The following is a 26968-nucleotide window of genomic DNA, read 5'->3' as shown; positions in this document are numbered from 1 at the left end:
TTGGTAACGTGGTTGGTGCGAAATGCAGCATGTCGCATTTCGCACCGGTTGTCGCCGGGCTCTACCACAGACGCTGTTCACGTCTGGCGTCTGACTATAGAGTGTTCGCGTTTTGCTAGCGTAGCGTCGCTGCGCCAAGCGTGCGCTCGTTAACGTTACATCGCACTATATCGGGCCCTTCATGATGCTCTCCCCGTCATTTCGCTAGCTTCACATATTCCAAGTTTGGTGCTACGGGACGTGAATGGACGACGAAGGTATGTGAGTGGTGCAAACATGATAATCAAGAGACGCGTGTCATGTAACAACACGAGCCCATGTCATGGTCATGATGCGCTCGCTGTCGTTTCTCTAGCTTCATATATACCAAATTGGTAATGCGTGACGTCAATAGATGGCGAAGTTGGATGACATGTCCGAACGTGATAATCATAATATGCGTGTCATGTAAAACATGGCTACCTGCTATGCTCATAGCACGCTCACCGCCGTTTCGCTAGATTCATATATACAAAATTTGGTATCAGGTGGCGTAAATTGATGATGAAGGTAAATGACACGTTCAAACATAATAATTATGACATGGAAGTTATCTACGGCATAATTCACCTCCACCTCTTAACGTTGTTCTGATTTTAAACTGACATATGAACGTTCCTCATTCGTGCTTCGCATATCATCGATTCCCACTGTACGTGGGATTTGCCAATTTCTTGTCTCTGTGTCGTCGTTCTGCTCTCGCACTATAACTATCGTCAGGCTAAGACACGGTTGGCGAGTTGGATTTCGTGTAAGTTTCATCACAGATAAATGAGCCGAAAGTGTGTTTCCACTTGAGGTGCGGTCGAGCGTTGCATGCGGTGGAGAGAGTGAAGTGAGTCAGAAGTGTGTTGCGAGCGGGCGGAAGATCCACACCACCTAGGTGGATTGGGGGGAGCCGGCAGCTGCTGCTGGTGACGGAGTAAGGGACGTCAGCGCGCAACTGCGACTTGACCTACGTAGGTAGCATCGTTCCAACTGTGGTGAAGGGTAACGCGGTGCAGTGAGTTGGCATGGAGGCACGGACGGAAAGCGTTACACATGCTAGTCAAAGAGCTGCTTCGTATAAAAAATGGTTAACATGACCACATGGATACTCGTATTGTTTTTACTGCATCCTTGTGTTGCCTGAAGTTAAACAACGCTTGGCCTTTGACAAAGTACTGAAACTGCGACAAGTCCCAAGAAGGGTTTCACAATGTTACGATTTTTCCTAAATGTTGTGAATGAAACTAATCTAATAAAATTACTTTTCTTCAACTAGTTAGTGGATTTCGCGATCAAGAAAGCAAATGAACTCACGCACTGTTGTTAACCTGAATCAATAGGATGTGATTAGTCATACGTGTGCCTCATGTAATCATAAGCCATTGCGAATTCAGTTGCCGTATGTTGAGAAGGAACTCTTAAATAAACAGGCGCTGTCTTTGGAGCATAACCTATTAATGTAAAAAGCACCAGCGCTCACATCAATATCTTTGTCGGCCAGTCACTGTCTGCCACTTATTCCGGTTGACGACGCCGAATCATTGGGGGCCAGAGGAATGGTTCGTCGATTTTTTCTCGCTCTCTGCCGAAAAAAAGAAATAACGAACGTCTTTATCGAATTTTTCCTCTCTGAACGTAGACGTCATCGGTTAGACCATGACGAGAACAGGGGCGGTAAAGGAGCTTCGAACAAAGGGGAGCTGCAAAGAGTAACGGTGTAACCTTTGCACATCTTGACCGTTCAAGTCACATGCAACTTATCATGGTGTGAAAATTCAATAAGGCATTTAAATTAGAAACAATGCTTCATGAAATTTTTAAAAAGGCTCGACTGAGTATGCGTAAGTTCAGCAGACTGAGCTGTCATATTTTTATAGCTCGTATAAAAGTCGCACGGTCGCTTCCGATCTTCCAGAGCAACTAGAAGGTAAAATCCATCAACCCCACTCCTTTTAAGGCTTTATACACCATCGAATGAATAAAGTTTTTCCGGAAACGACCTATCCTTGACGAAGTGCAGATGTCACGTATTGGATTACTTTAGCACGTGATGTCATAATGTGCGATGTCACGGTGCCATAATTCAGACTTCACAAAATTGGGTGAATAATGCCACCATGATAACGTAACATATACTGCTAATATGGCGCAATTTTTAATACCATCATACTATTTTCAATCGTTCGTGTGGCTGTTCACGCCACCGGCTCCGCCAGGTCTTACGGACTTCCCCAATAATAATATTTGGTGTGAGTTGACAAAGTTTATTACGCACTATCTCTGCGGCATAATTTCGCGAAGTGTTTTTTTAATGGGTTTCAGTACCTGCAGTTCATTTTTGGTGCTTCTCAAGATGCGGAGACCTGTTATCGAAAACTTTAATGCCTCATTAGGATTCCTGGCATCTTGGATTTATTTTTTAGTGTACAAGTGAGTGTTTCTCTGTGTTAATCTTATTCTTTGCATACCGACGTACATGGTGTGGTTAGGCAGTTGTTATAAATATTTGCTCATATATTTTAGTTTCATGGATTTTAGCAATAAATGCAGAAAAGGAGGTGGGATGGTGCGTCATCAACTAAACGCGACAGAAGGGTGCCGCCCCCTCTACCGCTCTGTTGAATGCACCAGCAGCCGGCTTTGTTCTAGGGAGTAATACCAGGCAGCGCTTGCAGGGCCTCACGCGGTATGCTCAGCTATATTCGAGGTCATTATATATGTGCACCTCACCTTAAACCAAGAACTATGTCGGCAGGTACCTTGTTTTTCTTGCTATGTACATTACCCGAGCATATTTTATTTTATTTTTTGTGCGACCACGTGTTTACTAACTGCCAGAAGGTGCGTAAAGCTTGTTCTAAAGAGTTGGATGTCGTTAGCCGATCAAATGCACCATACTTTGGCATAGTGATGGTGCAAACGTGCTGAGGGTGATAGCGTTGTCGGTAACAAACACTGTTAAACCTTGCACTTCTTAAAATTAGGCCTGCATGTCTATTAGGCCACGCGTGACCTTGGGCACGCACGTTATGCCCGGCAACATCAGCCGAGCGAAGTCGGCTGCTCACGCATTCTGTACCGAGCAGGACGACACTCCACATCAATCACAAGAACTGTGCATAAATATGTCGATAGCATACAAATAAACCATAACACAACAATATTGAAAATAGCATTATCACAAATAAACAAAAATATCAACACCAGTAGAATAATCGTAAAGTTCTTTCATTTAGTTTTTTGTGAGAGATTTTATAGCGTGCGCCCAAAAAATCGCTTAGCTAAGTGGCCCTATTTCTCATATGAAGCAAATCATTCAATTCTATACAAGTCTTGAAGTGAAATGAGTTGGAACACAAGACAGTTTTCGCGTTGGTAACACTAGCTTTAGACGCATGATCAATGCGCGGTTATATGAATTTTGGAGAATGCATGGCAACGAGTTTGGTTTTGGCAGTGTTGCGGAACAGTAAAAAACGTGATATCATACCGCAGGTAATAAACAACAGATGATTAGAAGAATATACGATACCCGTGAATCTAGCTGTGTAAATATCAGAATAAAGAACGGATACAGGCAGGCATTTTCGTACTGCTCCAGGCTTGTTGGCATAATTGAAATCACGAGCCTCCAAACAGATAGGCTTATTATAACTGCAGCCCAAAAACACCGATGAAGATCAATATTAGTTGTTGCTGGCAGATTAAGCAAAAACATTTCTTCGGATCTAACACCAACTACGCATAACATTTATCATGAATCAACGTTCAGCGCTATAAACAACTGCTAACAAGCTTTCACCCGGATGCCAGTGAAACCAATGACAAGGGTCCCCAGCTTCTCCCAGAAGGTGGCATTACTGTGTGTGTTACTCTCCTACGCCTTCGCGCGGGTTGGGTGCGGACATCGGCTCACTTGTAGGCGAAGGAACGCTCCCCCCTTTCCCATTTCAACAGATGCGAAAGTGCAGCTACCCCGAAACACTGGAGCACCTCCTCTGTGGTTGCCCAGCGTCGGCCCAGAAACGCTGAAGGCTCACCACTGCCTACAGGCAACAAGACCTTCCTGCAACCACCACCCACAACTTCATATCCTTCGTCTGCCAACCTGAGAGGTATTCTCAGCCTCTTCGAGTTTTTGGAGGGCCTCGTGCGGCGGTCTCGGTACTCGGCTCTTGGCTCACAGGTCGCGGAATCGAATACCGGCTGCGGCGGCTGCATTTTCAATGGTCGCGAAAAAGCTGTAGGCCTGTGTGCTCATATTTGGGTGCATGTTAAAGAACTCCAGATAGTCAATATTTTCGGAGCCCTCCAACACGGCTTCTCTCATATCCCACATATTGATCATCAGTTTCTGTGGGCGGCTGGAATCACCGCCCACTGAGCGCCCGAAACTTGCTGGAACCTGCCTTCATCATATGCCTTTGCCATGAATAAACGAGACCCGATCTGTTTATCCTTCGATCTTTCTCTAGTCAGCTATCTCTTTTATTTCCCACTTTCCTTTTCCTTGTGCTGCACCGTGCTCCCAATATGGCGGCAGGATTAGGCGCAATTTCTACAGTGTACCGTAATAGTACTTGAAGTAGTTCTTCCTTCCACCTAAAATCAGCTCTCATGGATATTGCTAGCATTTTTAGGTTATTAAAGTAGGTGTAATTACAGGGACGGTTTGTCACGGTTGCGTGTGGTTGGCTAACAGAACGAACGACCAAAAAAGACGCATGTGTAGGATTTAAGCAACATCTCTCAAGACAAGGGGCTCTAGGGTCGATCACTAAAAGCAAGTCCTTGTCCCGCACGATGGAATTGCAAAAGCCACGCCCGGTGTCGGTAGCTTCAGACAGCCGCAGTCAACGTTTCCTTCTGAGCCACCAGGCAAGCAACAGGTCATCGTGAAGTGCGACTAAGAGAATCTCTAAGCACAGCGTCCCGGTCCGGCATGTTTTTTGGCTCAAACCTCTGCGCATTCCATAAGCGCTTCTTTTCTTTGTCTTCTTCTACTTTTCCTTGTTACGTTCTCGTGTGGCTGCCACTACAGCCACGTGTGAAACCCTCGATTGGCTTGCCCGCCTTCTTGTCGTCGTCGTCTTCCTCGTACGCCCACAGAAATATTTCGAAACACCTCGGAAAGTTCACAGCAACATACACTAGGCTTGCGAATGACAATGTTTCAACAGTGACAGCAACAATGACGATGGCAACAAAGATGACGAAGAGAAAATAATAGTGATATTATGCCTCCTGCTGTTCCTAGAACAATAGGTGGAGATTTTTAGTGCACATGTTGGACACGTATTTTAGTAATACTTTGTATTTTAACGGTCCAATGACGACACTATCAATTCAGAACTCAGTCTGAGTTTCATAGCTTTTTCTTTCAGGGTAATTGAAGAAAAACGCTTGCAAAATATGCAGCAAAAGTAAAGCACGTACGACAGAAATACTTCTATTTTTGCAGATGGATTCCCCTCCGTATGGTATTAGCCATAGGGAACACGAAAGTCGAAAGATTCATAAATGAGGGCCCATCGAACGAAACTCAAGCGGCGCACTTGAGGAAGTTCGCTCTCTTAAACCAAGCACCGCCATAATGCTACCGGGAAGCACCACGCTCACGGCCACCGTTCACGGGAACGCGCATGAAGGCATCGCGGGCCACCTAATACTGCTGGGCCTATCGGCAGACGAATTTGGTTCACGGCGATCGTCTTTTCCGTCCATTTTCCGAGTACGAGTGTGCGAAGTTCTGCAGGATGATCGGAAGAACGGGCGGTTCGAATGTTGTGGAGGGCAAGGATGCAAGTGATACTTCCGTCGAGTGTTGGACACATACTGAGTCCGGATGTAACGGTGCTTCTGTGAGCCACATTGGATGCGCTGAAGAACGTTTTCCATCTGTACGAGAGACCGAACAAGCTTTATTAAAGCACCAAGCGTGCACGCAAAAGGAATAGATATTCTCGGTGTAATGCAGATGCGCCTGCACAAACGGAATCTCTGAAAGGTAGTAAACACTAAAAGGTACCTATGCGTAAAAAAGATACAGTCAGCGCCCCACAGCAAACGCGATTTCTGTTGCGATGCGCCGGGCTTGTAAGGTTGAGGACTGGAAAAGAAAGAAAGAAGAGCGAGTAAGAGTGAATGTGGGGAGAAACAGAAAGAGCGAATAGTATTATGGATAAGGCCACAATTAGCAAGGTGGATAAAGAGGACAAAAAGAAACACAGATAGTGAAAATCGTCTCAAGAACGATGCTTTTGATTCATTGACGCAAATTATTCTTCGCTACCTCTCTTTCTCTATAGGGTGGATTCGACGAAGCGCATTTGACGAAATCGTTGCGCGTAAATCCGGGACGGACAGACGATGTTGCCACGACCTGCGTAGATCGCGGTAAACTGTGCGCGAAGCGGCGTCCACCCTCCCGAAGTGTTCATCTTTTGTTTTTAGTTCATTTTCCGGTGCCTCCCGTTTTTGAAAACAGTCCTCTTTCCCTCTCTATCACTTCGCTCTTTCCATCCCTCTTTCGCGGATGCTCACACACTCGCTGGTCTCCTATTAGGTAAAGCGCGCAGGCTGAAGTACTGTTTTTTTTTTTCTGGTGAAAAGCACCTTTTACTTTTGTTGGGCAGTTGGCCTCGTATCGTACTATTTCCTTCTTTACTGTAGAGCAGCACCAGACTACGCTTCACATACTACACCTCTCTCTCTCACAAAAAGCTCCTCCACATCTTCGCGAAACATATCCATTCCCTCCCTACCCTACTCGTCAATCAATAACGTCATGTTCCTACGAAGCGATTCTCAACTGCGCTTGGACACGCCGTGAATCGTAAATCCACTCTGTAAATTGGGCTTCCTTTCTTTTCCTCTGCACTATAACTGATTTCGTTTTCCTGTTTGCTTGGTTTCCACGACTTCATCCAGAACATGCCTGTTCTTTCCCAAATTTTGGCTCTTCCCTACGACTCCCTATAACTCGTGTGACCCCGCTCCTTTGTTTCTTCTTCCCGGATGTAAAACGTTCCCTGTAGTTGATAAACACGCCCTTACGATCGGAGCTCTCGACTCTAAAGCTACGGTGATGAAGAAGAGAAAGAACTGTAAAAGACGGCTAAAATAGCTGATGAGGAGATGCCCACTTGGGTACGTCTTGTCTCAAAAGACATGTACGAGTAGAAAAGTTACCCGGCTGATGGTTTCATACGCTTTCAAGAAAAAGGCGTTATGCGGTTTTGGTCCTCTAGAAGATGCGGCAGCCTTTCGAAATTGTGCTGGTGCACGGAAACGGTCGGCAGGGTTGCACCAGTTAGTTGTAGTTGTGGTACTCGTTGAAATGATCGAAACCCTTCTGGGAGACTCCACTGAAAAGAAAGACTCTTCGTTTATTCATATACTTCCAAGACATTGATAAAGGGCGAAGCAGTAGGCGGAGCGATATAAACTAAATAACTTGCTTATCCGAGATTTAGAAAATGCTCACTGGCTTATTGCATTTTCGTACTATCATATTACATGAGTACGTTGCCTCATTCTAGAAAAAGGCTTGTTAAAAGCTAGAATGACGAGTAAGAAACTTACAGTTACAGGTGCTCAGTTTCAATATATAATTCGCGCAGATCACATAAATAACACACTCAAAGACCCCTGCAAAGTTGTTCATTAAGCATGTGAGAATACAGCACAAGTTACGTGTTTATGAGCACATCTCTATTATTAACAGCAACGCGTTTAAGTACTGCTGATGCACTATAATGCAGTATGCTGTTTGGCGTATCTCAAAACACGTCACTCTTGTTTAGTGACTTTCGCGCTGGCCCTCACGTTTGCTTCATAGGTGCCTGATCACCTTCAGGCCGGATGAATTTTTACGGCCGAGGAATTCAGACAGTTCTTTTATTTTTTTATTGCTTATACGTTTTAAATAATTCTTCGTATCGCTTGAATGGATATGGAACACTTGGTCGCCCATGTCAATTTTCGCGTTTCGTGAAGTAGATAAAACTTACGCCTTAATACCTTAGAACATAGCAATTGCTAGACAACCCAAAACATATTATAACGCATAAACATCTTCATCCAGCCCTACGACTGGGACTTCACTTAACAGCGCAAGTGAAGGCTGGAACAAAGAAAAGTCCAAGAACATAGCTGCCGTCTTGCATGACTTGAAACTTCTGATGCCTAAGCTTCTCTGTGCTGGTTGACAGCTAGAAGTACATAACCACTAATCTTATCTTTGATCTCTTTCGTGAATTCCTCAGAGTAAATCTTCTAGCCATAGATGTTTAACGTATTGTATGTTACGCACTTAGATTATTGTCATTGCTTTTTGGTCACACGGTGTGCTTGTGGCATATACACCAAGTATTTTGCAAAAAACCTCAAAAACTAATCCTCTAAGTGTTACAGCAGCCCGGAATCATTATCCTCCAAAATACATTTAGTATTATACCGGGCCATACCACAAGATTGATAAACGGTGTCATTTCCTAAAGGATCTATGACAGCGAGAGTTTTGTTTGCGAGTTTTTTACAGTAATTTGTAGTGTTGCGTACGGTAGTGCCGAAATTAAATGGTGAATGCTGTAGCGCATCATATAATTAATGCTAGCCGCGTTATTTCAGAACAATTTTGTGCCAGTTTGAAACGCTGCCTAAATACCATTAGAAACTAGCGCCACACAGTAGGGCAGTGCCTGAGACAACGTGCGCTCAAGCTTCGGTGATCTGGGTGACACTAAAACACGCTGCCTTCAAACATGGGAACTCGCGGGTGGTGAACAATTAATTGATGTGAACCCTTTGAGAATGTCTCTCTCAGAAAAAAGAAAAAAATATTCCTGGCGTAAGCAACCTAAGAGAAGAGATTCTTGAATTGAAGGAGGGTGAATAGTGGGGTAAATTGACGTGTAACTGTCTCTCAGGCGAGGACACCACAACCATGACACTTCGGGGAAAGGAGGAAAAGTTAGGGAAAAATTACAGTGGAGTAAGAGGCATGAGTGTTGGTGTTGGGGCAGGGGGGGGGGTCGTATAACAGAGGTTTGCCTAAACCACCTCGAGAACAGCCCGATGACAGAGCGAAAGAGTGACGAACAATAGTCCACGATGGTGCCAGTCGGGGTATTGTTCGCGCTCCGCAAATGTTCTGCACTTTTGCAACGTCACAAGGGGATACCCTATATATACGGGAAGCCACAGAAAATGTCGGTTGTACCTGAACACTTCGAGAATCGCCCACAGTAAATTTAAAAACAAAATAAAATGCCTTTAAAGCAACGCTCACCTCTGATCATTGGTCAGATGTGGCCCCGCATGCAGGACTATCCAACAAATCAAGCATCTCCAGCTTCCAAATTTGATGTCCAGGGTGCTTCAAACTTCGTGTGGTTCAAAAAAAGCATATGACGGTCAGTAAGAATGAAGGTACATCTGTTTTTACATCGGACAAACTTGGTCATTAATCAAACTTCAAGGACAGCTCTTGGCTCGAGAAATTTGTGGCGACCTACCACTTTCTCGTTCTAATAATTCACAGTTAACGAATAAACAGCTTTATAGAAAGGGACAGCAGTTGAAGTCACTTAATTCACTCTACAATACCACGATGATTCCAGTGCTTCGAAGACCGATGTTCGCACTGAAGGAAGACGTCAGCGCTTCGAAACCATGGTTCAATGAATAAGCTGTGACAGCGCCGAGGACTTTTTTTTTCTAAAAGAGAAGGAAGGTACCAAAATTAGTAAAGTAATGACAGCCAATAAAAGAAGGGCCAGCACCGGAGATATGGACGGCCCAGACAAAGCGCTTGCTATTAGAAAAGAAGGACCCGATCGACGGCGAGCCAGGCGCTGTTCATGACAGATAGTTCGCCAGATTTCATCGTTTCGCTAATCCTTCAGGTCTCGGACACCGGCAACCGCAAAGAACCGGGGTGTGATGAACGACCGGGGATTTCTGGTGCGTGGTTCCTCGTACATAGCAAAAAGTACGGACCTGAATGAGGCTTTTCCTGTACCTGCAATTTATCCCGACAGAGGAGCTGTGCTCTGCAGTGAAGGGTGAGAAATTGGGGCGGACATCATCGCGAGTGCTGAAAGACCAAATGCCTGGTGGAACGAGTGAACACGGCTCGCCTCAGTAATGCATAGATAGTGACCTAAGAAAAGCTCAGAGCGAACAGAGCGAGGGACATTATCGGTATCTCATAATATTGTTCTTTGCTGCTAGAAGACTACACTTCCAGTTTACTTGTATTTCTTTGGATTATGTGGCTATGTATAGTGTGTTTTCGAAAGTGTTAATAGACTGCAGAGGTATATCTATACAGCTGTAAAAAAAGCGTCGATTAACTACAAAAATGGGCACAGGATAGCCTATCGTAGATAATAAGGTTTAATAAACGGCAGAAAAAAGTATTATTTTGGAAAGGAAGTTCTTCCAGTGAAAGTGGAGCAGCCAGTTAAACCGCCTTTGCCATCTGCGGACGATCATCGATGAATTATACTTGAAGCAGCCCAAGTATGGCATGTTAGCAAAAGTATTCAACTTATTCGAATAGTTATTGTTCAGTCACTGACCACTCCGGTTTGGTTTGTGTATTATGGTTAGGAGAATTACATGAAAGGAGGGAGTCGGCCTACGCAAGTATCATGGATCTAGAGAACTTATTAGGTATTTGCGTATTAGTAGGCATAACATTCAGACAAATCATCGCCGCGCTTTCTGACGATCAGTGAAGCTGCCAACTCTTTTGTCACTTAGTACATTTTTCGCCTAGGTTTTTGCAAAGCTTCCACTAAGAACTCTAAGTACACCCTCCTACTGTCCTTGATAAGAGTCCATGCCCGCGAGCTGGCACTGGTGAAACGACCGGCAGCATCTTCGTCATCGTCTCCCCGCTGGCACTCGACGTCTCGGGGACACCGCAGCTGTTTGACGAGCATCATAACGTCAGAGCGGTAATTATCACGGAAACGTGCATGTTATCCAATGCGACAAAATGGATGCGAGTGATATATGTGGGCACTGCCGTCTAACTCATGTGCTTCCCATGAATTCATGTTGCGGCAGCGTTCATGTATAACCTAGTTGTTATGACACTTCACACCATGAGGGCCTAGATTAAAATCATGCTTCGCCAAGAGATTATACATAGTCGTTTATTTGTTCTTCAATAGGTAACATCCATTCCGATTGGTTGAGCACGGTAGTTTTAGCGAACGCCATGGATGGTGAACGACGACAACACTGTCACAGTGTCCAGAAACACAGCTTTGCAACAAAAAAGTTCATAAAATAATGAAAGGCTCAACACGAAGTACTTTTTTGTAATATTGCACGCCAGATGGAGGAGGCCTCACTATCTTCAAAGTGATTTCATATCTTTGAAGGGACTTTAACAGAGGTAGTTTTTAAGATTCTTGTCCCCGTTCACTACGCTCACTGTTGATAGCTGTTCATGCTGTTTGGCAACATCCACGAACACTGAAGATTTGCCGTTTTGATACTTGTTCTGCATGCTCATAACTCTTAAAGATTTATCTATCTATCTATCTATCTATCTATCTATCTATCTATCTATCTATCTATCTATCTATCTATCTATCTATCTATCTATCTATTGTTTCAACTTTTTTTCACCAACGGAGCAGACGCCATTCATCAGAATCACACGCAGATTCTCTTGCGTGTGATGCCATCAGACGTTGTGTTGAAGTTTCATGAGAACCACGGGACGACCACAACGAACGCTGCGGTATTCTCGATGCAAGCGCAAACGAACCCAGAGGACATGACGACCAAAATCAAGAAAGAGCTACAAGATTTACTGGACTTTCTCAAACATCAGCTTCACTGCCGAGAAACTCTTGTGACATATTGCGTCCCCAAGAAGGCTACAAATCAATCGGAAAACTGGAGCGATGTCCAGACGAGTTGAGCATCATACCATGTCATCAACATCGTCTCTACAAAGTGTGCTGGGGAAGCCCGATCTATGTCGGTTTTGCGAAACATCAAAGCATTGGGCCGAGGTCTGCGACAGCTAAATGAGTCAGACAAAAAAGGAAAAAAAATGCTCAGAAAAACAGGGCGATGTTTTCGAAGTTTAAAGCAAGGACATATGGCAAGGGATTGTACACTCTAAGCCAAAAAAGACTAAAGTGGGGTATGGCATTGGTCCTTTAGGGGTCAAAATGCGCTGCCACAGATTTTGAACCAATTTTGGACTAACTGCGGGAGTAATTCCGAGGGTTCAACTGTTACCCCAAGCGCTTACTCCACTTGGTTTAAATGTTGGTCGCAGTAGAATGCTCCAGTGGAACTAACAGTTGAACCGTCTGGACCAATGGCAAAAAAAATGGCGACACTGTGTTTGTGGAGCATATTTTATGTTTATTCCAATTTAATCAGCATTGAGGAACATAGCGTGTTATTCATGCAACACACACACACATATACATACGCACTATCGTTTCAAAGTAAGACACCGCAAACACTGACTGACCGCGCTATACTACGAGTACAGACTATCGGGTATATATAGCACAGTATTTTGACCTCCCATCTAGTGCCAGTGGGCGACTTTTACTCGCCTTAAAAAAAACAATAAACATTGATACCGTAACGCGAAAATTTACATGGGCTAATTCGTAGCACCAATGCGCACCGATTGCCCCGCCGCAGTGGTCTAGTGGCTAAGGTACTTGGCTGCTGACCCGCAGGTCGCGGGTTCGATTCCCGGCTGCGGCGGCTGCATTTCCGATGGAGGTGGAAATGTTGTAGGCCCGTGTGCTCAGATTTGGGCGCACGTTAAAGAACCCCAGGTGGTCGAAATTTCCGGAGCCCTCCACTACGGCGTCTCTCATAATCATATGGTGGTTTTGGGACGTTAAACCCCACAAATCAATCAAATCAATCAATGCGCACCGATCCTTTAATATGAATCCATCTAATCTTCAACATGCCTCCAGCCCGAGACTACGAATTACCAGCTGGCATTCGATCATGTCGGCCGAACCAGCATTCGCAGTGCTGGCGCGCGAGTCCGCAAACACAAACATAGCAGTTGTGCTTATGCGGGAAAGCCGGCGAAGCAGCCAGGCGCCCCGCCGATGCTATACCGTGTCGTCTTGCCGACGGCGTCGCTAGGCTTACGACGAGTACGGCTAAACGACCACCGGCGATCGCAACATGCGGCTCGCGTGGAATTTTCGTCGTCATTATATTGTCACAAATAAACAATAGGTAAGTGTCCCATGTTCGCGGTGTCTTAGCGAGTGATGTAGATATCTGTATACTTACAGCGACGAGACCGTTCGCAGGCACGGTTCTTTCATCGTGCTAGTAAGTCGCTCCCCGTGTACCGCCACACGATTAGTCGTATCCGCGATCGCCTACACGCTGGATTTTTTACAACGAATGTCGCATGGAGAAAAAAGCCATACGTTTGTCTCAGCTAAATTTTCTGTGAATTTGTTCGCGACGTTTCCTTCGCTTGTGCCGGCAATGCACTCACACCAGCAGCCAGCTTGATACCGATCACGTACGAAGCCCACTTTTTCTATATATCGCTCTGAAGTTGTGGTCATTGTGTGGGTACACGACCGCTGATGAACAGCTTACTTTTATTAGAGTTGTCAGTGTTTATCGTGGTTTGAACTAATTCAGCACATTGAAGCGAGTTATCCGCCTTGCCCGTGTTCGGCAATTTTCACTTGGTTTCGGCCCGCCCGTGCCGGCATGGTGAAAACGCGAGGGCGCTTGTTCTGTGCACTGACTGCGTGTTGTACTACTTGCCTCTCATAACATCTTCTATTCGTTTCATATTGCTTCGCTTTCAGAGTTGCGTATAGCCTATATAACTTGTTTTCACGATCGCCGACCACGCTGGCATTGCAGTGCAGCATCGACAGGAGGCGATCGTGGCGCAGTTGCCCTCCCCGTTGGTCCCTTCATTGCCGGGCGTTTGCATACGACACGCACTGCCACGCATTTAGTCCCTGTTGAATGAACCGTTCGTCCGTTGATTTAACAACTGCAGTTAGTCCAACTTTGCCGAATTTCGGCTCAGAGTGTAGAGGACACCAAAAATGCGACACATGTTTTCGACGACCTGTAACATCCGCGTGTTACTCAGACTTCCGGAAGAAGGCAGAAGAAACGTCAGCGACAACAGCCAACCTCCTGTCGGACAAACAATCCCCGTAATCTTTGACAGCGGAAGTCAGCGGAGCTTCATCGCCATCGATACATCTCGCCAACTTGGCTGCTAGCTGTTGCGAGTAGAAACTGTGACCGTAGGGGTATTTGGAGATCACAGGAAGCAGAAAACTATGAGAAGAAATGGCGTGAGTGTTTTCGAAGCAAATACGAAGGAACCTATTGTGATCAAATCTTTAGAAGTGGCGGACATCTGTAGCGAGCACATTCCAACACTAGACAATGAAGTCACCAGCAAGAAGAAGAAAATTTGAACTGGACATGCGGCCCCTTTGCCAAAAGGGAGAGAACGACAACTATTTCTTTGCTTATTTGTTCAGACTACGACTGGCATTTTGTGACTGGTGACGTGAGAAAAAGGCGATGCTTCTTCTGTTAAACCTGAAGATTGGAGACCTATCACGCTTCTTAACGTTGACTATAAGATATTCGTGACGGTGATCGTTCAACGTTTGAAGGCTCTGTTGAACACCCTGGTGAGTCATCACCAGGCTTCATCTACGCCTGAACGGGAAATACACAGTTTGTCCTTTACCACCCGGGATATCATAGCCTATACTCTGTCGCGATCTGCGCGTGGTCTCCTTGTGTCTTTAGATCAAGAGAAAGCATTTGACCGACTAGAGCACACGCATATATTTAAAGTGCTCACAGCCCTTGGTTTTCCTGGTACTTTTGTTGAATTATTTAGACATACCTACCTTGGTATAAAAAGCACACTAGTTCCAGATGGTTGGGAGAGTGCTGCCTTTTCTATTACACGTGGGGTCCGTCAAGGATGCCCCTTGTCTCCCCGTTGTATTTGTCCTCAGCCTTAAGCCATTTTTGTGTGCTCTAGAAGCAGATTTGCATGTCTGGGGTCTTGCGCTTCCCGGCAGCAGTACCGTAAAAGTCACAGCTTTTGCTGACGACATAACCCTGTACCTTTCAGATGAAGATAGTCTTTCTCATAGCCTGCGTTTATTCTTTCAGTATGGAGACATTTCAGGTGCCGCGCTAAACCTCTCTAAATTCCGGTAATTGTTCATCGGCTATCCCAACTCTACACTTATGTCCACATCTCTTCTTCAGCCGGCTGTATCTCTTCGCATTTTGGGAATTCTATACAACCACTACGGCATTTGTAACTCCGTTTGGTCAAACGCCCTCGATGAAGTAAAACAAGAAATTGAGAACGCCCGGGAATTCGACTTCCCGCTTCTTGAGTGGAGGTATCTTGCGCAGACTGTGTTCTGCGGTCGCATATGGTACATTTCTCACGTGGAACAGCCGCCTTTACGCATCGTGAGGTCATTGCAGTCTACTTTGGGTTCCTTCTTTTGGTCTGGCGGCACTGAGTTGGTTTCTCGTGCGGCGTTAGGACAGCAGCGTTCCCAGGCAGGTTTTGCTTTCCCTTCGGTATCAATACGCTGCCGGCTATTGGCCCTGCGCTTCTTGTTGCGCCTCGTACAAGGAGAGGAATCCCCCGCGCGAACTCTGGCATATTATTTTCTAGGCACTCACCTTCGGTATTTATTGCCTAATGTGCGCCTTAATCAGGGCCCACAATCATTAGTACTTCCTTCGTTTTATGCAGCAGCTGTCGCATTTTTTCGTCATATCCAGTCGACTTGCCCTGATTTAGATGTGTTAGACAATTCTATCGTTGACACAACAGCCGCGTTGTTGCTCCCGTTAGTTCCTCCAGCACGCCGCACCCGCTCTAGTCGTGTGTCTTGGAGCACGCTGATGGCATCATTTCTACCTGGCCACCTCCGGGACTTCATGTGGCGGCTTGGGTGGGGCGTTCTTCCTACCCTTGACCGCCTAGAAAGGTGGAGAATGGTCCAGTCATCAACACGTCCGAACTGCTCCCTACGGGAGACAAATCAGCATGTGTTAAGGCAATGTGTCGTTGCTCGTGTTTTCTGGAGGGCTGTACATGCAGGATTTCGTGGCCTCGGAGTAAACCGCTTTGTTTCTTCTGGACGTTGTTCTCGAGGCCGCTTTGCTTGCCTTCTTATTGTTGCTGGTGCCTACTGTCTCTGGCGTAACCGTTGTGAAGCTGTTGCAGCAGGTCGTCGCCGCCATGCTCTCTTCCCGATTTTGGTGCGACTGTACAAAGAAATACTATCTGTGTTGTCGGAGGAACTCTTCTTTCTGGGTGAGGAGGAATTCCTTCGACACTGGTCCTGCCGTTTTGTGTTCGTCTGTGAAAGACGTGTAAGGCTCGTTTTCAGGCCTGCCTGGTATTGGTAGGTTATTCTTTGTTTAGTACTCATACAAATACCTTGTAAATACTATGTATATATCTGACATATAGATCTCTACATTTCATTTGTGTGTTCTTCGTTTACCATGTATTGTGCGTATGTAGACATTGTTTTTGTAACAATTCCTGTGTAGTTGGGTAAGTTGTGTATGTTGTGTTTCGTTTACATATGTACACATATCTTTTTGTAACAACTTTTGGTCTGTCTGTGGATGTTGTGTTCGGTCGCAATATTCTGTTAGATTGTAATTGATGTTCACTGTCTGTGGGAATAAATTTCTCTAAACGCAACAGACGAAAACATCTAAAGGCTGTGCACACTAAACTGGGATGGACTGTGTAAAAGCCACTACATCTCTCAGGAAAAAAGTATTCAAAGCTAAATCGCCATAGTACTTCAAACCTGCATGAAACAAGACATGGTTTTGGAGTCACTCATGCAACTTCGAAATCTTGAAAGTATCTCTGTAAAACAGGAAGAAAGCATCTCAAATAGCGAACAGACGCTACGAGAAATCGAGCGGAATATACCTAAAAAGGACAGTCGCTATGAAGTTTGACTTCCTTGGAAGAAAACTGCAGAGCTTGAAGACATTTTCTTTGTGGCCACTAAACGCCGTTGAAATTTGATGAGCAAGCTGATGAAAGACTGCAGCCTTCAGTAAAAATATTATGTGACTATTCGTGTATATCTTGAAGAAAGTTCAGCAGAAAAAGCTTCCGGTTGGAGTTTTAGACGTGATCGCTGACCGTATTACACGCCGCATCGAGCAGTGATGGACAACAACAAAAATTTGCATCGTTTTCGACGCGTCATCATATTACCGTGGAGTGAAATATCTGAATGACAACTTGGAACCTGGTCCGAACATAAACTTTGACGTAGCCACACTTCCTTTGCGTTTACGAAGATACAAGGTGGCTATGACAGCGGATGTGGTAAAGGCGTTCCTTCAGATCGGTCCCCATGAACAGGAGAGAGATATCCTCCGATTCCTGTGGTTCGCCACTTATCCCGAGAAGAGTCGACCATTACCAGAACAAGAAATCTGGAGGTTGGCAAGAGTGCCCTTTGGAGCAACCTAAAGCCCCTTTCTTTTGATTTCCACACTGCAACACCATTTCCGGTGCGACGAGAATCAATACAAGACTACGGCTCTCCTACTTCAGAAATTTATGTATATGGATGACCTTCCGATAGAAGCCGACACAAGGAAAGACGCTATTAGGATGTGTAAATAGATAGTGAGACTGTTCGAAGATGCGTCTATGAGCATCAGGAAGTTGAGAAGCAATGACCCTACAGTTACTGCCTGTTTTCAAGATTCCATCATAATACAAGACCAACCACTTTGTAGGTCACTAGGAATACTGAAAGTTCTTGGAATGCCTTACAACACGGATATTGACCGCTTCTGTTTCCATCCCATGAATATCTTACACTTTATTTCACAAGAGAATGTGACGAGGTGTCTTGCTCTACAAGCAATAGCAAGGTTTTACGACCCCTTAAATGTCACGTCTCCCTTCTTGAGAGTGCGAAGATATTTCTGCGAGACCCCTGGAGAGCTAATCTCAAGTGAGTTGAACCGTTACCACCCCGTCTGGTGGATACATGGTTGAAATGAAGCCAAGAAGTACCGTACCTTCAAGACATACACGTCTCTAGGTTTTTGGGAGCTGGAATTTGAGACCGATTTTTCAAACTCATCTGCACATTTTTCCGACGCTAGTGAATCAGCTTACAAAGTAGTATCTTATGCCTCTATGTTTTATTCGAAGGGCGAAGCTTGTAATGCAATTCTATTTGCAAAGACGAGAGTTGTGCCAATCAAAATGACAACACTGGCTCACCATGAGTTGATGTCTGTTCTGCAGGCAGCGTGCATTTGCCGTTATCTTTCTGCAATTCTGAGCTCACCTTCAAGAAGGTAACTATTTGGTCAGACTCAAAAAGTACGCACTGCTAGATTCGCGAGGAGCCGTCGATCGACATCAATAATATTCATCCGAAATCAAGCAGCTGGAATACCAAAACTAACCGAGATCTTGTTTTGGCCTTTATGCCCAAGCAAGCGAAAACCAGCAGACCTTTTTACAAGCTGTTTATCAGCAGAAAAACTACATCAGACAGAACAGTGGTGGCGTGGACCACAAAGGTTGAGCGATCCCTCAGGATGGCCAAAAGAATATATCTATCTATCTATCTATCTATCTATCTATCTATCTATCTATCTATCTATCTATCTATCTATCTATCTATCTATCTATCTATCTATCTATCTATCTATCTATCTATCTATCTATCACCTTCAACTTTCGGTGAACGAAAATTAGTATGCGAGCGCAAAATGGTTTGGCGAGTATGACTCGCTGGTCATGACATGAATAATGTCACACTCCCATCGCTTACGTCGTCAAGCACTTTCCAAAGAACAGTGGCACATACCCGGAAGCTGCTATGCGCCACTGGTGTTTGATCGTTTATATCTAGCCAGGATTGGTGAAAAAAAAATGATGGGTAATTTTAACACATGATTGTTAGCAAAAAACGGACATCCGGAGCATTGACCGGACAATTGTAAAGAATAAGTGCCATTGTCACAGCCGGAATGGAACCCTAGCATTCTGCGCGGCAATCAAGTATTCTAGATCAGAGTCCCACCAGGTCTCGGAACCTACCTTTCAAATAGACCCTAATATTCGTGAAACGCCAATTGTGATTGCAGTGCTGGCCTTCCAATTTCGTAAACAATACATTTGTACTCCTAAACTAGAGCCCTCACGTTTAGCTATCATCGCTTATAGTGAGGTGTCGTCCGCTTAAGTTTATTCACGTAGCAGTATCCAGGGTTACACTGTAAACAGAAATAAGCCGAGATGGGAGTAAATGACCTTGTTCTCTAGCGCACGCCCCGATGGGAGTGGTACATGGTGGTATACGGAAGTGGTATATGGTACACACCTACCATATAGTCACCGGGTATATATAGGCATCACATTCTTACCTTTCATGTAGCCCTGGTGAAAGCCTTTTTTTGCTATTAATTAAGCAATAAATACGCACGGCTTAAGTATGAACTTGCGGTGGTCTGATGTAAGCACTTCAACACACATGCCTTTTATCCTAAACCTGTCTAATATTAATTATTTTTTTACTATAGCGAAAAAGTTTTATCAGTTGACGCTTTGTCGTACGGGCTGAATTTGCATTAGCAGTACTGTTTGTGGACCCGTAAAATGCACTGAATCATACACAAAGTGTGCGCGGCCTTGAATGAACACATTAACGAGGCACATTCAGCAGCTCCAGCCATGAACCGAGGTAGACTGCCGCTACCGCGTTCGACGACTAGGCCTCACTCACGAGTACGGCACGGTGATTCGATGAATGAGAGCTGGCGATCACAAAATGCTTGCTGATGTGCAGTTTACGTCTCGGTTTTCCCATGCACAGAAATAGGTGTCCGCTATCCACGCAGTTTAAGCTACGGAGCGATAGACTTAAACGAATGAGACGGTTCGCAGTCGCTGTTCCCGTTGCTCGCATGCATTGCATGTATAGCTCGCAGAGCTCGCCACGGCGGCCGGTGTGCAGTTCGAGCTCGATACGATGCCGGCTTGATACCGACGCCATAGCGAGGCCTTCCTACCGCTTAGATGCTGCAGCCGGTGAAATACCGGTGACACTCCGAGAAGCCACTATCGGCTGAGACGGGGCGAGCGCGTCGCCGGCGCAACTCTCAGACCGGTTGCCGGCCAGCCTGCCGTAGTCGAGCGAAGCCTACTTCGAACCGCTTCGAAGTTTTACGGTGCAATCGCTGACGATCGTACTCCGCCTCGTTCGGCGCTCGCCTCGTAGTTATACATTGACAGCTGCGGTCGCAAGGCGCAGAAGACTGTTATACATCCCAGACCCCTTCATTTTTGTGAAACACATTATTTGCCTCGCCGGTGGTCGGTGCTAGCTCGTAGCACTTGCCGCGGTGGCCGGCGCGCAGTGCGAGTTCGATACGATGCCGGCTTGATACTGACGGCATAGCGAGGCCTTCTTTGACGGTGAAACTTTTTGACGGTGAAACTCCAGGAGCAGCCGCTGACGATCTTAACAGCCTACTTTAGCTACCATTAATTTATTCTTGGAAGTTTTTTGTTACTTGGCCCTTTGAAGCGCAGCATTCGCGACGTTTCGTTGAGGAATCGGACCGATGTGCAGCGTGGTTTAACGGTGCGAAATATATTGAAATGTTCCCAGTAAATACCAACCGGTCGTTGCTATTCTTCGCTGAACTTATAATTTCGTTGCCTGTTGACAGATGCTTAGACGGTTAGCCACACAAAGCACATGTGTTTCACACCGACGTGCAAACATATGCCCGTACACACACACACACACACACACACACACACACACACACACACACACACACACACACACACACACACACACACACACGCGCGCGCGCGCGCGCACGCACGCACGCAACGTCACAAGAGGGTTTTGAAAGCTCCTATAAGGAGTTTGTAACCACGTGACCTGAAACTCCCTGGGGAGTTTATTAAGGTCATGTCGTTCATAAACTCTGTGATTAAGCAGAGGGCGTTTTACGATGACATGTGCCGAGTTCACTCCCTACCAGGGAGTAAATAATTGAGGCAGGGTAGTTTTGTGGACTCATGTGCTGGAGAAACTCCCATCTCGGCTAACTTTTGCTTACAGTGTACGATCCCCATGAGCAGAAGGCCTTTATATCAGCTTACCACTTATGGTGTTACTAATATTCATGTCACTGTTGCAATAATTACGCAAATGTAAACAACTGGTGATATAAGGCATATGCGGTTGATTAACGTATGCGTGTGGGTGCATCGGTACATATCTGTAGCGCAACTTTCTCTCGATGCGCCCAATAAAAATTACACCACCTTCACCTTGCATACGCATTCTTCGCATACCGTCGATTCCGAAGGCACGTGCAATCTGCCGAATTCGTACGGCAGATCTAAATCACTCTCCGAAGCGAGTGAGATTGGCAATAGCTATTTAAGCGGAGTTTTTATAACTCACACAATTTGGTGGTGACGTCTTATGCGGAAAACCCGGCGCTGACGAGCGTATGGTAATACGGCCCGTAAAGCCCACTCGGAGCACACGCACATAAGTACGCGCCGTTTCTATTAGGTGATGCTCTTTAAAAAGAGTGTGTCGTCGATCGGGAGTTTTCAATGTGAGAATTTAGGCATCCATGCACTGGAGGTTCACGTGGCATTTCAGTGATTTAGAATTCTTTTGTTCACCCTCTGTGCACGCGTCCACCACCAATGTCTCTCATTGCATTCCTTGTTAGTTTTTACCGATTCTGGAAAGGTTTTTCACTCATGAGGCATATAGGGCTTCTGCAATAGCATTTGGCTCATGGTATCTTCGTCGCTTCAGTGAAACTCATTCTTAGTAGTGGTGAAATTCATTTATTTACAGAAAACAAAAGCATTAGCACACGCCGCGCTCTTGTATACAGTAGAACAGGGTCCAGTTTTCAGGAACGTTACTGTTGTACAAGAAGGCCTACGCTAGTGTCCAGTGAATGCAGTCTTGCCTAAGCTAATGTCCTCACCAAGTTGCAGGGGAAGAACATGAATTCAACAGCTGTTCTAATTAAATCTAATGCATAGAGTATATGACCAGTAGATTCCCACTTGAAGAGCAAATTCCTAAGCGTTTCGATTTCGTCAGGCAAGATTGCTTATTTTATTTTGCACACTTTGTTTTTATATTAAAAATAATGTATTTCTTCCTGGATTTTTTCGTTAACATTGGTCAGACGCAAAGCTTTGCAGGCTAAACACGGAAAATCTTGCAATTCCCCGTGTTTTAACTCAGTTTTGAACGGCCTTCTGCTTTCCCATGGTATAGTACCAAGTACTGTAAATCGTTAATCTTTTTTTTAGACGCAGTGCTGGTAGAGCTTACTCCTCTTCCATTGTAGAGTACAATGCACTCTGAATCGTTTAACATTTGTTTTCAACACACTGACGGGGAAGAATCAGCCTGTTAGATGTTTTCGTATTGAGAAATGCACTTGGAGCTAGATCATTTTACACATTCTTCCAGGATAATGACTATCCTGGTCGTAGCTTATTGTAGTACTAGATGGACACAATTGGAGCCGCTGTCTCTTGTGACAGGTTCAGAGGTCCGCAAGCAGAACACCCGTATGACTTTGATAAAGCATCAGCGGACATGGAGCGTTCGATTGATGGTGATGCTGCCGAAGACTTCTTTGCAAGGCTTGCACTCACACTAATTAGTTAAATGCCGATCAGTCGCTCCATTATCGAGGAGGAGAAACAGAGATGAAGGCGCAACATGCGGAAGAGATGGTGGAACAACCACATGCTGGACATCGTGAGAAACATTGATAAGTTGCGGTGGTTGGGCGCATTGTGCACGCGACACTTTCAACACAGGATAAAACGTGCGCCTAGTACAGAATGTTCCTGCGGCCACGCTGACGAAGATGCAGTACATCACCTGCTTCCGGAGGGCCTGAAATATGAGACACAAAGAAAAACACTACGAGCAAGTTTGCAACTTTTAGATGGGAGGTCTTTTAGACTGACGAAAATAATAGAACCAGGGCCAGCTGCAGGTCCGCACAACAAAATCTTCACGTAGCATGTGCTCTAACCAGCAGCGTCCTCCGTAAGACCACCGACAAAAGCTACCACAGCAAAATCCTGACTTTAGTAAGTAAGGTTCGTTCAGAGCGTTATTGATGGCTGCGTATGTGGGGATGATTTCTTTAGCTATTTTGTAGTTAAGTAAATTTTGTTTAATTATTTTTTAATTTGTTCCAGCATTGGTGGTCCCTCATATCTCAGTACCACAAATGATGACTTTTGATGCTGTTGGTACCTCAAATATATGAAATACATATTAAGACAAAATGTCATTTGTGAATGTGCAAAAATATTTTGTGCCCTCCTTCCTTTCGTGCATGTCTTGTAACCATTTGATTTGATGCAGAGGAACGCACGAGTATCTCGGTGAACGAGGGCCAGCAGACGGAGCTTCCGTGCATCACTCGGCAGCCGGCGTTCAACGGGACGCACAACGTGCAGCGAGTACGCTGGTTCCACGAGCCCCACTTCCGGCTTGGCCGTGACATCATCTACACGGTGGACGTCGGCGGCCAGAACACGGCCTACCCAAGTGAGCGTGGCTCCAACCCTAACCAGGTGCGATAAACGTGGCCGTACTAGAGCTCTGTCTCTGACTTAGGGTGCAGTCCAGAAAAAAACAACAGCAAAAAAATCACTTCACTGCTTAGAGGGATGTTTTTAACACGTACATGACTCTCTTGAAAGGGGCAGCTGAACTCTCTTTGGAGGCATATAATATAGTTAACATGTCTCTTTGAAGGATGTCATAGACTTGGTAAATAAAAAGTAAGTGAAATGGGTGAAATATCTGCTTTATATTTTCAGAGGGCCCACGGTGGCGTAAATAAGAATATGTAACAATCCTGTTTCCCAACGCTGCCAAAACAGTTCAGAACTTTTGCTGCACCAAAGTGCTTCGAAGCAGCAATGCAGGTCACAGATTCTCAGCAACATGGGGTGTTTAAATGCGGTTGCCTTGGATGTGCGCTCAAAAGGTTGTCCCAGAACAGCGATGCATTCAGTGATAAGTAACTGCAGGTCTTCGCACGCGACGATTGAGACACCAACGCGAAATGAAGCGTGTTGCTTTGTCTCTTCTGACGTATACTAAGCGTCAATCAAGTGATGCAACCTTGCAGAGGTGGCCCGTAGTATACATGGTTAATGCTTGAGTTAGCGTGCGCGTGTGTGCTGCCTAATGTGCTGTGTTTATCTCTCTTCCCTCTGTCCTCTCTATCTTTCATCTGGCCATCGACCTCCCACGTGCAGGGTATCAAACCGGCTGCCTATACAGGCTGGTTTACCTCCCTACCGTTCGTTTTCTGCTATTTTCTTTCTTTGAGGTAGTGGTGGTATGTTAGCAAGGCGCACTGAAGCGCGCAGCAGGTGCTTTACATCAGGTTAAAAAAATGTAATAGAAGTATGCACTGCGTTGCGGCGTCAGAGCAGGTAAGTCTTCATCGCAATGCCACTGCTTGTCATGGTGGCTTGTTTGATGGTTGCGTTGTGAACGAGCTTGATATTGATGTATGTGCGCAAGCTAAGAATAACTCGGCGAAAGAATGCAAAGGCTGCTGTTTGGGGGCACTATAGGTGCGCTTGGCGTAATGTCATTAGGCCTTTCGGCTTAAGTTTAGGCACCAAGCGTTCGGTAATTTGCAAGCATCAAGACGACGAGCAAGAACCATGTAGGTAGGTTTTTATTACCGGTAACTGTTGCTTTTCCTGACCACAAACCAAAGCTATATCATGATTGCGATTTTTCACTACAAGAGAGCACACGAAAAAAAATGGTGTACCCACGAGATGGTAGTGCGGAGCCAGAAAGGGCTGGATTTTTTTAGACTCCCTCTCGATATTTTTCACTTAGCATAAGTATATTCACACGCCTTCTTATAAATCAGTGGTGTCTCTCTTAATCACATGGTCGTTTTGGGACGTCAAACCCCACATATTAACAAGTAACACCTTCCATGAACAAGCATAAAAATGATTACTTCTCCCCCGAAAAAAAAATGATTTAGCTAAGCTGCTAAATGTTGATATTATTAAACGAATACAAGCGTGTACTACAAGCTCTTTTGTACTAATTACGTGTAACTTCAATATGTTTCAGCGAAAGTACATAACTTGAATCGAAGAAGCTGCAGCGCTACCCCACATGGTGAGGCAGGACCAGCGTACGTGGTTTCGTACATTTTATATTATTTATTAATTTGTTGAGTTACAAAGCGACATAATAGCATATCTTCGTTTTTATATATCCCTCAGTACGGCACGGCAGGAAAATAGAGTTTCCCCGCACGCTGTAAGCAACAAATGGCGCAACAGTTTATGTCGTGAAGAGTAATAGATATTATGAGTTTTTAGTTTTTTTTTGTGGTGAATGCCACAGCAAATTACGACGTTCAAATCAAAGTTGGGAACATTGTGACCGGTATGACTTTCAGGGCAAATGCCGCTGTTCCAATGTCATAGAAAGGAGAGTCTTATTCCAAATGTGCGCTGACTATTTATTGAACGTGATTTTTACTCCCACATTGGAATGTAAACGTTGCCATAATTCAAGTTTATCCATTCGCATGAAGATAGTTGACGTGGTGCATTCAACGTTCCGTGACCTCCTTGATTTCACGTAAAGGCATACAAAATCACAGGGGTGTTTGTATATCAGCCCGATTGGATGGCGCCTGTGCCATTAACTTACAGTTACTCGTCGATTCCTTAGGTCTTTTGTCGCAAGACGCTTCAATAAGGGCTGTCTTGTTTTTGTTTTGTTATGTTTACTTGTTTTCACTTCAAGATTGCCCTTGGCCGTGGTATGGCAGTGTGTCTTATATACACATAAAATATTGATGAATATTGATTCAACAATAGCAAGTGTAAGAGGGACCGCTGGAACGGTTCGTTATTACAGTGACCATGCAGTGTTGATTGGCCAGACCAAGTTGTGAGCTGACAAAGACAGAATAAATGCAGGCCTGTTGAAGTTCACAGCAAGTGTGTCACAGTGACGTTGCGAGCTGGGTTCTTATGAACAAACCGCAACCTTGAGGTGTTCGCTCCCCGGTAGTACGTTCACCTATTACAGCGAAAGCTGGGAGGAGATTACAAATCGGGTATTGTGGAACGCTGTAGTATTCCGTTGCTGCTGCCGCCAATGTCCGTGACTACTTCGCGCGAAATAAAAAAACAATCGGAAGATCCCAAGTACAGTGGGAATCGACGATATGCGAAGAACGAATGAGAAATGTTGATACGTCATTTTAAAGTCAGCACAACGTTACGAGTTGGAGGTAAATGATGCCGTACATAACTTCAGTGTATTGATTATCATGTATGGATGTGTCGTTTACCTTCGTCATCTATTCACGTCACGTGATACGAAATTTAGTATCTGTGGAGCTAGCAAAACAACCACGAGCACGCTACGAGCACAATACGTTGTCACGTTCTTACATGGCACGCGTGTCAGGATTATCACGTTTGCACCAGTCATATATTTTGGCATCCATTGACGTCACGTAACACCGAATTTGGTATATGTGGAGCTTGCAAAACGGCCGTGAGCGCATAATGAAGGGCCCAATATACTTCAGCGTAGCGCTGACGCGTGCGCACGCAGGGCACAGCGACGCTACGTTCACAAAACGTAAGCACTCTATAGTTTGACGCCAGGCATGACCAGCGTCCGTCAGCTGGGCCCGACGGCAATTGGCTCAAAATGCGACATGCTGAATTTCGCGCCAATGCGAGACAACACTGCGTCTCTCCATTTCGTGACGGAGGGACGCCGGA

The 26968-nt window shown here is 45.2% G+C and overlaps 1 protein-coding gene across 1 annotated transcript in view; it reads left to right on the top strand.

Annotated features, from left to right (window-relative positions):
• The window catches only part of LOC119177877 (neural cell adhesion molecule 2-like), a 202135-nt gene that overhangs the window by 126383 nt on the left and 48784 nt on the right, over nucleotides 1-26968 (top strand). The window contains exon 2 of the mRNA XM_075887360.1: nucleotides 23535-23746. Within this exon, the coding sequence (XP_075743475.1) occupies nucleotides 23535-23746 (212 nt within the window). The remainder of the gene's footprint in view (nucleotides 1-23534; nucleotides 23747-26968) is intronic.

This window comes from Rhipicephalus microplus, chromosome 1 (genome assembly GCF_043290135.1).
Source record: "Rhipicephalus microplus isolate Deutch F79 chromosome 1, USDA_Rmic, whole genome shotgun sequence".
Lineage (NCBI taxonomy): Eukaryota > Metazoa > Arthropoda > Arachnida > Ixodida > Ixodidae > Rhipicephalus > Rhipicephalus microplus.
Note: the sequence above shows the minus strand (reverse complement) of the source record. Positions and strands in the feature narration are given on the sequence as shown.